The 14,105-nt window shown below is 42.0% G+C and overlaps 1 protein-coding gene across 1 annotated transcript; it reads right to left on the minus strand.

Moving 5' to 3' along the window:
• Positions 1-261: 261 nt before the first annotated feature.
• LOC146480503 (jmjC domain-containing protein E-like) lies at positions 262-12,550 on the minus strand. Its single transcript, XM_085109682.1, has 5 exons — positions 11,718-12,550; positions 3,448-3,636; positions 2,612-2,744; positions 1,426-1,661; positions 262-807 (listed from the first exon to the last, which is right to left on the minus strand). The coding sequence occupies exons 1-5, from the start codon at positions 12,231-12,233 to the stop codon at positions 475-477; spliced, it is 1,407 nt and encodes a 468-aa protein (XP_084965808.1). The 5' UTR covers positions 12,234-12,550; the 3' UTR covers positions 262-474.
• Positions 12,551-14,105: the final 1,555 nt, after the last annotated feature.

Below are 14,105 nucleotides of genomic sequence, written 5' to 3' on the forward strand. Positions count from 1 at the left end.
AAACCTATAGGTTTTTATGGTATTTAACCCGGGTTAGCGCTAACCATGCTTCGAGCAACTGGGCCTTGGAATCTTAGACGAGACTGATTTGCCGTCAATGCCCGGGGATTTTGACTCCCCTCCTTATCCTTGAATTCTGACAGCCCTCTCCCCGCTGTGGAGTCTTTAGACGCACTGACGCGCGCTTGATCGCGTGTTGCGCGCGCGATATTTTTTTTATGCAATGAGCTCGCGTGGGATATGGGATGAAGATAGCCAACGCTCAGTCTACTGTCATTTATTACCTTTAATTAAAACACGCAACTCCTTTTGTAACCTACTTTATCTTTTTTTTGTCCCGGCGTTTTTTATTGACAAAACACTCGTCTTTTTTTATCCAGTGTGGGACAAGTTTCCATTTGCTATGTATCTGTTTCTTGCCGCTAAAATCTCATGGTTCGGCGCATTCAGTTCAGAACCGTAGCTGCCGCTGTGTTATAACTCGTCTCTTCCTTCTCTTTCTCGTAATACTTCATCATCTTCTCTAGCTTCTTTCTCCGCCATAAACTTGTATGCGCCTCCTCGATCTGCGGGGGACCCAGCCACAGGACCGTGAGGGGGCTCGGTACGCCGAGCAATCGCCTTCAAAGTGTCCTGGGAAAGAGCTCGGATGTCATCACGCGTAACGAATCCCTTGCCACTTGGGTCCAGGAACTCGCGATAGACTTGATTCGTGTCCCTTTGGATGGCCTCCACGTCTTCCTCTTCCATCTCAAACGTGTCCTCTATCATTTCGGTAAATTTCTCTTCACTTAAGAACTCATCCTCCTAATAGAAGAAAACTAAAAGTGATGTTTCGCCTGTTCAGACCCACAAAGTTGTTTGGTTATAATTTCGTTCTCAAATCACTCCTTGGAATATCAATATCCGCATGGGATGAGTCCACGAGGGTTAATTGAGTCAGTCAGGTGATCAGAAAGTTATTCGGCCAGTCAATCGGTCGGCAAACAGTCACTCGTTCAATTTGATGAGATACCTACACTGACGGTCGTTCGAACCGTCGGTCGGTCAGCCAGCCAATACGTCATTCAGTCATCCAGCCGGTCAGTCAGCCAGCCAACTACAACGTCAGTCAGTCAGCCATTCAGTCAGTAAGCCAACCAGAAAGTCACTCAGCCAGCCATTGAGTAAGTCGGTCAGTCAGCCAACCAGAAAGTCAGTCAGTCAGTCAGTCAGTCAGTCCGTCAATCAGCCACTCGGAGAGTCAGCCAGCCATTCAGTCAGTCAGTCAGTCAGTCAGTCAGTCAGTCAGTCAGGCAGCCAGTCAGTCATTCATTCATTTGGTCGGTCAGTTAGCCAGTCCACCCATAACCTATTTTAATGGCGCGGTTAGTTTATACAGGAAATAGAGGATAGGGCTTTCAGGTGTACAGCATTCCTACTTACATCAAACGCAGACAGTAAAGTCTGTCTGAACCTCTCCACATTCTGATAACCCATGTCTATAGTCTTGTCTCCTTTGTTGTATGTCCAATGAACGTTAGCCTCTCTGAGTGATCGGTACTCGTACGTCTCATTCTCACAGCTACTGTCATCGAAAGTGTTGTCTATCGAAGCCGTGAAAAGCATGGTGGCGGAGATGGTTCGGTTGCCTTTGTATGACCGCACTTGGTGTATGTAACCTGATGGAAAAATTAAAAGCTCGTCGGTTCATACCCCAATGTCTTAACTTTCGCGAAATTCAGAATTCGCGAAATCGTCCAAAATGGGCCAGTACAATTTTCGCGGATACAAATTTTCGCACATTTGATGCCAGTCACGCAAAGAAAGTGAGAAGAGTACAAAAGTACAAAGCTTCCAGGTCAACAACAACAGTTTAACTGTCAGTAAATAAACGCATACAATAACAAGAAGTAAATCCTCATCTCAACTCATCGTTCAACACAATAACATTCTAAACTTGCGTCAAGGGTGGTAAGCGAGTGACTAGTACCCGAACACTTCCTTCGTGTGAGTCACCAGTTTTGTTGGGGGGAAGGGTGCAAAAGTATTGAAATTGAAACGCATTAGGGCCGGTATAAACCTGTTCTAGATACGCTCTTGAACGAAACTGGATGGCTCGCCGTCTCCCGTCTCCGTAAGCTGGGGTCGGGAAGATGACCTACTGTGGCTATTTAGCCGTTTATAGGACGGTCTGGAGGTTATTTGTAAAGTCGAACAAAGCTGAAGAAAATGCCTCACTTGTAAATTTACAATCAAAGAGATGGACATCTTTTTGGGACTATTCGGGTTATTCTTATTCCGGTTTAGGAAAAACAGAATACGCAGACTAAAAATTCCCAAAAGAAACAGAATGGTGTTCACGGAGGTGACAAGCGAGCTTCACACCGCCTGTAACTGACAGTTTGTGGACTACTTTCGGTAAATATTTTGACAGGTAACACGTACGAAACAAGCAAGGGAAAATGAGGACGAAGCATTATCCTCAGGGGCTTCTGACATCTCAGGAATTTGTGAAGCGCACCGCCGCCGAGGAGTTCGAATTCAAGGGTCAGTGTGGAGGAGATCACCGGCGGACCGCGCACGATTTTCCCGCCAAAACGTTCCCAAACGAATGCAGACTACAACTTACCAGAGGGAATATAAATACAGTCACCGGGTTCTAGAGTGCTGTAGGTCCATTCCACTTTGGAAATATCTGGAAAACGATTAAGATCGACCACATCTGGGTTGGCAATGGAAAAACCGGAACCAAATTCTGCAGGCTGATGATGATTTAAGAAAAAAAAAAAAAGAAATGTTTAGTGGCCTTGGGAGCCAAGTTTTCTATGAACGGGGCACAGCAAAGTTCACCAACGCTCATAGGAAAAGCGAACGGATTTGGAACACAAATGACAGCATCCGCAAACATCAACCAAATATATAATTTTGGTCATATTTTAAGACAATCAAAGAAATTATCGTTGATTCAGTTCATCGTTATATATCCCCTAGTCTGATTGGTGTAAATCGATCACGTGGCATGATTGTTCATTGGCAAAGCGGGTCCATTCGACGAAAATAAGCCGATGGATAGTACTCGTACCCCAAAAAACAAACATTATAGGGCCTTATTGGCGAGGTGGAGGGAGGGTACTTCAAATTAAAGGGAATTTTGCGTTTCAAAATTGGTGCGCCTTGAAAATAAACACAGCTTAAACAGTTTCAAAACGGCTTTAACTTACAGACTGGGCTTATATTCAGGAGGGTTTACTATCAGAGAGATGCTGGCGTCTGAGATTTGTGGGGAGGGAGGATTGGGAGGACTTATTTTGGGATAGTCTTATTTTTGGAAAGGCTTGTAACTGACAAATTTACGATATTATTATTTTCATCTTAATAAAATAAGTCGAGCAGGGTGTTATGAAAAAAACAAAAAACAAAACAAACAAACAAACAAACTAGTGAGTATTTTGTGATCTGACTAACCTGAGTTACATTCAGATATTTTGCAAACTCAGGGTCAATCATCATGAAATCCTTACGCCCCGCCACCAGACAGTGAATATTATGGTCTGCGTCAAAATGGATCACAGATCGTGTCCCACCTGAGCTCATCCAGAAGTTGAGTTCATGTAAGAAGTCCTTGAATGTTCCACACATGATACAAGGAAGCAACTGAAGAGAAAAGCACAGATCTCAACAAAAATCCTAGCCTGTGAACATCCGCCCCCTCCCGATTTTTTTGAGGGGAGGGGGCGGATGTTCACAGGCTACAAAAATCCATATATGCTTATCGAGTAAGTCCGGTATGGGAACACGCGAGGGCGATTAGGTACCATGTAGATTGGCTTAAGGGGGGGATTTAACCTAACTGCCATTTTTCCGCCACTTGACATGGCTTTAAAGGAAATATCTCGTTCAGGTTTCAAGCAATCCAAAAACTCTACGCTCATCTCGTGAATCTGTGTTGTGGGATTTAAGAGGAGATTGCTTTTCTAGAAGGATTGGTAAAATTAAGAGAAATAAGAAGATTTAGTGAAGTTTTAAAATAAGAATTTGTAGTTAATAATTAATAGACGGACACCACGTTAGTCCACTAGCAACCTGGGGTGCTCTTGCGTGGGTATCAACTGTCTGTTGGTGTTCCAAAAATCATTTTCTTTCTTCTATCCCTTCTTAAAACCTCTTCAAATTTCCGGCTTCAAATTTAGGTTAAGTCCCCCATTAACGGAGTCAAAAGTTTTGATAGATGAGAGATCATCGCAGTATGTACATATAACTGAGCCTGAAAAAAATTCAAGGCGATGCCATGCTCGTGACACGTTCACTCTCAAATCCATGAAGAGAAAACAATTAAGAAAATCATTTCCGTGAAGGAGATTGGAAATGTGATCTTAATTATCATAAAATTTCATCGTTGGTGAATTTTGCTTTGCATTTCTCCAGGGACCACTCCTAAGCGTTCGGAAATGGAATAGACCCTTTGCATAAATGGCACCCAAATTTAAATAACAATACTTGATACATCCTAAGCCTCGTGTTTATGTTTCCAGACAAAGGATTTTTCACATGAATATGAGGCTTAGGATGTATAAAGTATTGTTATTCAAATTTGGGCGCCATTTATGCAAAGGGTCTATGAAACACTCTTCCTCGTGTTTGATGTATTACTTCTTAATTCCCATGTAACCGCTAACCGCTCATGAGCGACCAGGATTCTTGCGCCATTTGAGACGTTAATAACTTAAACGACCTGAATTAACGTTGAACCTGAACTTTGAAGAAAAAACGGAGAAAGTGCGAAATTTACTCAGAAATTGGCAGTATCGAAGACTAAGCCTACTCGGCAAAATTGCAATGTTGAAAAGTCTAATTGCTTCACAGCTGATCCATGTACTTTCTCTTCTCCAAACAAACCATCAAGCTATCTCTTTAACAAATCTTTAACAAATATTTGGATTAAAAAATACCTTGTAAAAACAAATTTGGCAAAGTGGAAAGTTTTCTTTGACCTGGAACTTGGCAGATATGGTGGAGAAGCTGTTTTTCTCGGTAATTTGGACAAAACAGACATTAAGAGTTACATTAAGAGTTACTTTCAAACTTCTGATATACTTATCAATACTGCTTATTTGGGCTGAGGTAAATTATATCAGTAACATTTTCTCCTTACAACATTATAAAACACAGCGCCTTTGGAATAATTCTTTGATCAGAATAGACCGAAAACCCGTTTATTTTAGAGAAAAGCTCGCAAAAGGAATTTTGACGATTGAGTTTCAAAATAAATACATGTTCAAAGTCTGCCCCCTCGCATTAAGCGGGATCATTGACACGCTGAAGACACTAAAAAAAAAAACGATTCAAGGAAAACAACAATCGTTGTGATAAAGCAGATTTTGAAATACCCAACCTTTCACATTTTTGCGCCTCCTGGAAAAGATTCATGAAATCGAAACAAAAGAGCCCAATTCTCCGTCTGAAAAATGGAAACCTCTCCTTGGCCACTTTTAAGAATTTTATCTTGCAAAAGCACATAAAAATCACAAACGTATACCAAATTCAACTTGCGTGACCCGAATAGCGTCTACTTAAGCTAGCTGAACATGTGTGATGTATAAAGTATTTTTTTGCATTGTCTTTTTTTTTATTCTTTTAAACCTGCAACAGAACGGTAACGCTTTGTTAGTGTTTTTGTAGTAGCCGTACTGTTAATTTCTTGTAAGTGTCGCAATGTAAGTATATTGTTAGTTGTACACTGTTAGTGTATTGTATAAAGCATCGTATTGTTAATATATAAGTAACGTTGTATTAGTGTACTGTAAGTATTTTAAGAACATTGTTAGTAATGCATCGTTAGCATACCGCAAGAAGTGTATTGTAAAGATATTGTAAATGTAGTGTACTGCAAATAAAATTATATATACGTATAAAAAACTTTTAAAAACGACCAAAGGTGCTTTTGATAATCAGCCAGTGCACTGGGATAAGATCTTACAAATCATGCCTAAATGGGAACGATCGGATGAACCAAGACAAAGTTAGGGCCGGGTCGCATTACGACCAATTTCGTCGAAAATTGTTTACTCTAGGGATTAAAATCTGTCAACACGCCTTTTTTCTAATGCGACCCCTCATTTGTGCTTTTTCAAAAATTTCAAAATCGGAAAAAAACATCAAAGACGCCGGTGTGCTTGGGTGGAGCTGACCGATTTTTCCAAATTTCGAAAAAACAAAGGAGCCCGCCGCCAAAGCTGTCTACGTTTGTCAATATGACTCCCGATAGATACGGCGAGGTCACGCAACGGAAAAGAGCGGGAATTTTCCTCATTCATTTCGTTTGCCCGATCGAAACATGGACAGGCGAGATTTTCTCTACCCATACTACAGTCAAATTCCGAGCACGTCCTACCTTCAGGACCTGAGCCAAGAACCTCCATTTTGGCTCGGTTTAAGCCCCGAACAAAGAACACCTGAGAGTCAATTGCCACTCAGTTATACTAGAAGTTCTCCACCGAGTGCAAGTATTTCTGGCGAGTCCCAACAGTCTCCGTGTACAAGCAACTCTGACGACTCTCCTGATGCCGTTTCAGCTTCTAGAACGGAACAGCAAGGGAAGAAGTCCTACGAAAAGTGGAGCGAAGAAGAAAAAAAGTTACTGGTCCGACTTTGGGCAGACAATTTCGACAGTCTGGAGAGCAAGGATGCTCGGAAAGTTTGGGAGCGGATAGCTCGTGAGCTGAGCACTAAATGTGGCACCAAAAAAACAAGTGACAAGTGCCAGAAGAAGATGAAATACTGGATTGATCGATACAAGGCTGCCAAGGACTGGAACAGGAGACAGAGTGGGGGAAACCGAAAACAGTCGGTTTTCTATGAAGAAATCGACCAAGTTCTTGGCTGTAGAGATGGCGTGACACTCCGTCACGTCGCTCAGGCAGGCTCCAGCTCTGGTGGTACTTCTATTGACGAGGAGAAGGCTGGCAACGAAGAGGAGATTGTTTCAGAAGAAGATAGTAAGAAAGAGAAGAGAACACAAAGGAAACTGAGCAGAAAGAGAGCTCGGGAGGAGGAAAATGATCAAGAGTACAAGGAAATGTTTAAAGCTGCCTTCTCGGGCATGGACGAACAACGCAAAGAAATGGCTTCATTTATGGCAAATTTTAATAGGGTTCAAGAACAACAAGCTGAAACCATGAACTCTTTAGTAGGGGCACTGACCCAATATTTGCAAAACAATAACAAGTGAAAAACATGTTGTGACTTCAACTGACATTTGAACAGTGTTTGGTAAATGCAAGTCCACAACAACAAAGAAACATTAATTCAACTGTTTATATTACAATCGTTAACGTCTTTTTTCCTTACTACACTGGTGATACTCAACTTACAAAGTGTTTTTGATAATGTTACAGTTCTGACTTAAATTACAATCAATGATGTAATCTGTTAATGTGCGAACTTGAATTTGCCAGAATGAGATTGGTACTGACAACGTTTTGTTAAACCTAGATCAAAATAAAATTAAGAACATCACTCAGAGGACTGTTTTAGCCTGAAACGAAGTCCTTGAGGATATTCCTTATATCATCCCCATCTCGAATTGCATTTGGCGGTATATTTCCAGGTAGCTCGTGGTGGTCGTCATCGTCATCATCATTCTCGTCCCATGCATCGTTGTTTCGTAGACAAATGTTATGCAGTACTGCACAGGCTATGGTAGCTTTAATGGCAAATTCGATATTGCTATCAAAGCGTTTCTGTAGAATCCTCCATCGATTTTTCAGCATGCCAAAAGCGCATTCCACTTGTACTCTAGCAGAGGACAGTTCCTTGTTGAAGGCAACTTCATCGGGATCCCTAGTTCCTTCTGGGTAAGGTTTCATCAACCAAGGGCTCAAAGGGTATGCACTGTCCCCTACAAGATAAGGGGTAATTTCTCTACCAGCCACATGCACTATAGGTGCGGTGAAAATTTCCCCACGTTCTGCTCGTGTGAAAATCCCACTTCCTCGCAGCACACGAGCATCGTGCATACTTCCAGGAAATCCACAAGCGAAATCCGTGAAAATTTTGTTTCCATTGACAACAGCTTGTACTATGAAATCATGCTGCTGGTACCGACTGAAGTAGTCAGCTGCACTGTTTGGTGGCGCTTTAATTCTGATATGGGAGCCGTCTATTGCGCCTACAATGTTTGGTAGGGCAGACAATTCTTCAAACGATTGAATCGATGTGGTTATTTCCGCAAGGTTCTCGGGAAACTTAATGTGGTCATCCCGAAGTTCATAAAGGGCACCTACTACATCTTGCACAGCTTCTATAACTGTTGACTTTCCAACATTGAAGGCTGGGCCAATTGTTAGATAAGAATTGCCGTGAGCCAAACGATACAATCCAATAGCAAGTATTTTTGCAGGACATAAACAAGCTCTGAATCGCGAATTTTCTCTCACAATTCGAGGGCCTAGCGTATTCACAACTGTATCAAAGGTAGCTCTATTCATTCTAAGCTGCTGCCGGAAAAAAGTCTCTGGGATAGCGCGATCGTTGTAGTGTATCTCAAACCACGATCCATTCACCCGTGGAAGTTTCCATGCATATGGCGCTCGTCGTAGTCGTCGCCGTTGACGATTTCGTTCGCGCAAGAGAGCAGCGGCAAGTAATAATCTGTTGTGCTCGTTTAACCATCTTTCGGTCATTAAAATAAACCCAAACAACTGGGTTCGCTGACGCTGAATAGCGAGTAACAACAACAATACAATCGTGATGCAAATTGCCCCGTTCGGCCGCATGGCAAGTTTCGTGACTGAAGACAATTTTTGCCGCTAAATTTCCTCTGTGTGATTGACGTTTGCATTTTACCTAAACTGAAATGCGACCGTAAATTTTATTTATCAATTTCATTTTCGGTCTTGCAATTTGATTTTTCCAGGCGTTTTGAAACCAGCCAAATATAAAATTGATCTGTAATGCGACCCGGACCTTACACACAAAAAACCAAGAATATTTTTTTCTCTTCTCTTAATTTTTAGGCCAAACTTTTCCTATCACAAGGAACGTCTGTTCAATAGGCCATTTCCGAGTTGCTGTGAACCTCACTATGAAAGCGAGGCTAAGTGCAAAACTTTCCATATGAAAATTAGTTTTGTTTGCATATGAATGAAAACTTATTTTCATAACAAAAACTTTGCACTTAGCCTCGCCTTCATAATGAGGTTCAAAGCAACTCGGAAATGGTCTATTGCTAAGACTTCAGGAAAACTGTTACGGGACATGTTTCAGTAAAAGGAGATCCCGCTCAGTTATGCCGGGAAAGATCATAGCCTTAGTCAATAATCGTGAAGCAAATAGTACACGTATTTCAGTAATGCCTGTTCTTCTTTCGAATACGAAATGGGCTTCAGTTTATAAAGGCGCGAAAAGTAATTTCGTTAGGCTTTCCTCTATTTGCTTAGCTTACGCAAGTAAAATTTGACTTGCCAAAATACCATTGGCTGCGGGACTTATATGACAAATGTCCTTCAGTAAAAGCTTTTTAGTTCTGTCCTTCAACTGAACAAATCAAGATTTTCGTTAAAGAGCCGGCATGCTCCTTAACGAATTTCTGGTCGACTCCACTTGATGTAAAAAGATCGCGGAAGGTAATAGGGCACCTCTCGTTCAGTCACGGAGCTTAATGCCCCAAAAGCCCCTGTAAAACGAAAGCAAAGGGGACTAGGCGCAAAAACCATTCTAGTTGCTGTTTTTGTCGTTCGAAAATCATCTCAAAATTTTGAATTGTGCGCTTACTTTTTCAATTTGAGCCAAATTAGCCCGATTAACGTTTCCTGCAAAGCGCGCTTTTAGACAAATTGGCCGCAATTTGCTCAGTTAGTTGACTAGCAGAAAATGCCACTTGTTGTCTGAAAATGTGGTTTATTGACTTCCCGATTTGCCACATCAGTTAAAGTTTTTGGACAAACAAACAAAAAAGAGAAAAGAAAAGAACTATAAAACATTACTAATAAGAAGAAGAAGACAAAAAATCATGCAACCTTCAAGCAACGTTTCTACCGGGCCAAAATTACATGTCTGTTTGATTCGGAAGTTTTTTTTGGTTTCCGAAGACTGGTCACGGTTTTTCATGGATATAAACAGGTAGCCGGAATCATAAAAGACGTTAGAACAAGAAAGCTTCGTAATGGTTTGCGGCAACTGGGGTTGTGCACGCAACTTAAGTCCAGTTTTAATGAAGCCTGAAAAAAATTCAGGCTTGAATGGGATTCGAACCCATGATCTCTTCGACCTGACTGGTGCAGTGTTCTACCAATTGAGCTATCAAGCTAAGTGGGAGTGGCCGGCTACTTCAACCAAGCCTTCAATATGTCCATTTCTCGTGACTGCGTATCCGCAGGGGTATATCTTAATGTGGCGGCGTATTCTGCAGGTACTCAGCCTTTTGTTGTCCTTACGGCTCAAAACAGCGGCATTTTCAGTTGAGCGATAAACCAAATGTTTTCACCAGGCGTTGCAGTTTTGACTATGCAAGGACCACAAAATATAGCAATCCCGGTGGTTTTATGTTTACTCTAAACTTATCATTGGAGTGTTTCCATATTTTAGATCACGCCTCTACCATTTTCCAACTCAAGATAAAAGAGGCTTTTCATATTCAAAGAGAACAACCTTTCTTGATCAACAATTACACCATGTAAATCCTTATAATTCTCACATTGTCACGTTTCATGTTCATTTTGTTGTCACCGTTTATCGTAATTAGCACTTTTGTCTACTTATTGTAAATTCAACTTCCAACGCTTTGTACATTAATTAACTGAAGATGACAGAAGTCTCTGTCGAAACATGTTCTGTAAATTTAAAGGTTTTGTCGTTTTCTACTTAAATATAAATTGAAAATATTCCTCACAATATTTCAGGGGCACCCAATGGGAGTTTTCTCTCAGATCCTTTGAAACGCTATTTTAGGCTATCTGGAGTGCCTTTAAAGCTCTGTAGATTCATTTAAAGCTGCGCTATAATATTTTTATCTGTTCGGTCACTCTAGGGGAACTTGAGTCTTTTCGAAATTACTAGGGCATTTTTGTCCATTTCCCAAAAAACTTAGGTCTTATTTCCTTTCCGAAAATCATGTCTTAGCTGACCTTTTTTCGGTACCCGAAACGGCATTTTTGTCAATCTGAAAACACCAGGCCTTAAATTAAATTTTCTCATATCACGAAAGTTCGAGGCGATAATTATTTTTAGAAAATTGTAGGGGATAAAGGGCCTTCCGAACAGATAATTTACCAAAACGATCGTTGGGTGCCCCTGATATTTGCAGCGCCATATTAAATTCGAACCTTTCGTTATTGCCGTACGTCACACACTTGAGGTTACACTGCAGCCGCTATATATGACGAGGGATGCGATACTCCAGTACTCCTGCGCGCGAACAAGCTATTTTAAACTGGAACCTCTCCTGGTCCTTATTTCAAAGGTGTATATCGCTTGTACCTCTTGTAAATCGTATTTAAATTTATACAACTTCTTATCGCGGGTTGAGAAACAGGTGCTGCCGACCAAAGACCATTAATGACTTCCTCGGTGAAAATTTCAATACGACAGTCTCAATTATCCGACACATTTCAAACTTTTTACGTGAATGCATTAAATTACCACGGGTGTTTTTATTAATTGGTTTAGCCTAAAAAGGTTCATGAAGCCGACAAAATTCAGCGAAAATAAACTATTATCAAACAATAACAATCACTAACCGGAAGATCGCGTCGCATGGGATCTGGTAGCACCGTGACCACATAGAGATTTTTCTTCGTGTAGACATCAATAAAATCCCCAAACAACATACGTGAGGTTATTCCGTGTGTCCTGTTCTCCGTTTTAAGCTCGGTTAGCACGTCCAAGTCGCCGTATTTTTCCTTTAAATATTCGTCTGTCCATTTCTTCAGAGCGGTTGAGTCAGCGATGGCTTGGCGGAACACCAGTGGTCGGTTTTGACTAACGTGTTTGTCCCAAAACTGTTGTGGCTTCAACACTTTGTTGTATTCCACAACTGGCCCGATCGGCGGCCGCTGAAGGCCAAACATTTTTAAATGTCCAGCGGGAATCATAGGGTCGGTAGACGGAATAAAACGAGGTGGAAAGACAACGTCTTCGAAACTTATGACATCGTCGTTTGTTGTTGCGGCCACCGGAGCGAATTGAATGTGGCTAGAAAGTTGTGCCCAAAATATCAACGGCAAATAGAACTTTTGGAAAAGAAGCTTTGGCATTTTGCTTCGTAAACCAAAAGAGCACACGTGTTATGAAACGAGAGTATGAAAGAAAGTTAACACGGCCGATGAACAACTCGAAGTGATCTGACGTGAAAATACTTGACTGAGACACTTGGCTGTCACGCAGGAAGCGAATGCAAATTATTTCTATAATCAATTAATAGTCCATTGGCGCCTTATTTGCATACAAACGGAAGAAAGCGTAAACTCTTCAGAGTTTTTTTCCACATATCACTCGTTAGCTTTCACAATTAATTTCTACGTGGCTCGCGCTCATACACGCTGGTAAAAACTGCTGATGAACAAAAGCGAACAGATCACGGAGATCACGTGGAAACATGACTCGCACTCAGTCGTCTCTCTTGTCTCGCGTGACGGGGAGCGCTTCGCTTTCTTCCTTCCCATCACTCTTCGCGCTCTGGGTTTCCCAACAAGAGAGACGACTGGGGACGAGTCAGGTGGAAACCACCGGTGGAATCTCCATTATCCGAACCCTCGATTTTTTTTAAACTCGCAGCGATTTTTCGAAACAAAAATCGTTTCCTTGGATGTGCTTCGGTCCGATTTTTACCTCCGATTTCTCGAACCCAATTCAGTTTCTCTAGGAGGTTCGAAAAATCGGTAACCCACTGTATATCCAGTATGAAGACCAAGTGTTGTCCCATACGGCCTTCGGCGTTCTCCCGCCGGCGTTCTCCAACCGAGGGGAGCGGGAGTGGAACTAACCCCCACTCCCGCTCCCCTCGGATCGGTAGTTTAGACACTCTCCCCAGATCGTGCTTGCTTTTACAAACCAAGATGGCGGCAGCTCCGTCGAAGCGTACCAGTCTCGAGAATCCCACTGAAAAATAGGGGGACAGTGAACAGTCGCCGGACAAACTTTTACACTACAGGTTCGTAATTCGTTATGGTTTTACTAACACTAGCTCACCCCCTAGCGTGCCACCCCCACATGTCACGTGCCGTTTTGAGCAAGTTAGGCATTCAGTCCGCATATGCTCCAATTTACATGGAAATCCCTCTAACTGACAGAAAGTTCTGAAATAAAGGGACCGTTGACGTTATAGCCTGAGTATCAGGCTTTTCGGGGGGGGGGGTGGGGAGAGGGGGAAAACCCTGACTCGTCCCTTTCCCCTCCCCCTTCCCTTCCCCCCTCCCCTTAGGAAGGCCTGATACTCAGGCTATTCACGTTATCGACATTTTCACTGATCAATGTAATTTTAAAATCATTCGCAACTCGATAAATGCGGTTTTTGAAAATGGAAAAATTAAAAGACTCCTCTAAACATGGCCTCCAACTTTTTGCATATTATGGGAAACCAGCCCTCTATCATGCTCTATTCTCCGCAGAGCTGAGCCCTTTCTTCAGCCGGCAGCAGAATACGTAGCAGAAAACTGGTGGCAGAAGAAACGTAGGAAAAGGGAGGAGAAAAAATAGGGAATTTTGGTCGACCATTGAAAAGAAACATGAGGAAGTCTAGTTCTACTTCTTCCGCTACTGGTCAGAAATCTAAAAAGCTCACGTGAAAAAATATTTTCTCAGTTCCCTGCATGATTAGCCCGTAAATTGTCTGTATTACTCTGCCATCATAACCGTCATCATACTCTGTCATCATAGCTCGTTGCACATGAGCAAGTTTTCCGGCCTTGACAAATTTGATTTCTTCGTGAGTAAAGTCAACAGTTACAGACTGCGGCAAGGAAAACTTGTTCCCGCCGGCATGAACGAGTGAAATGATAACTGCCGGAATAGTCAAATGTAGTCTCTTAACAACGAAAACTTGTACTCCGTATAGCCAGCCTAAGCGTTGAGCCGGTGTAACTGTACCTGCATGGCCTGACATTTTTTTGGTAAGCTTTTATAAGTAC

The sequence above is a fragment of the Pavona decussata genome, unplaced genomic scaffold, assembly GCF_977016875.1.
Source record: "Pavona decussata unplaced genomic scaffold, jaPavDecu1.1 SCAFFOLD_53, whole genome shotgun sequence".
Classification (NCBI taxonomy): Eukaryota; Metazoa; Cnidaria; class Anthozoa; order Scleractinia; family Agariciidae; genus Pavona; species Pavona decussata.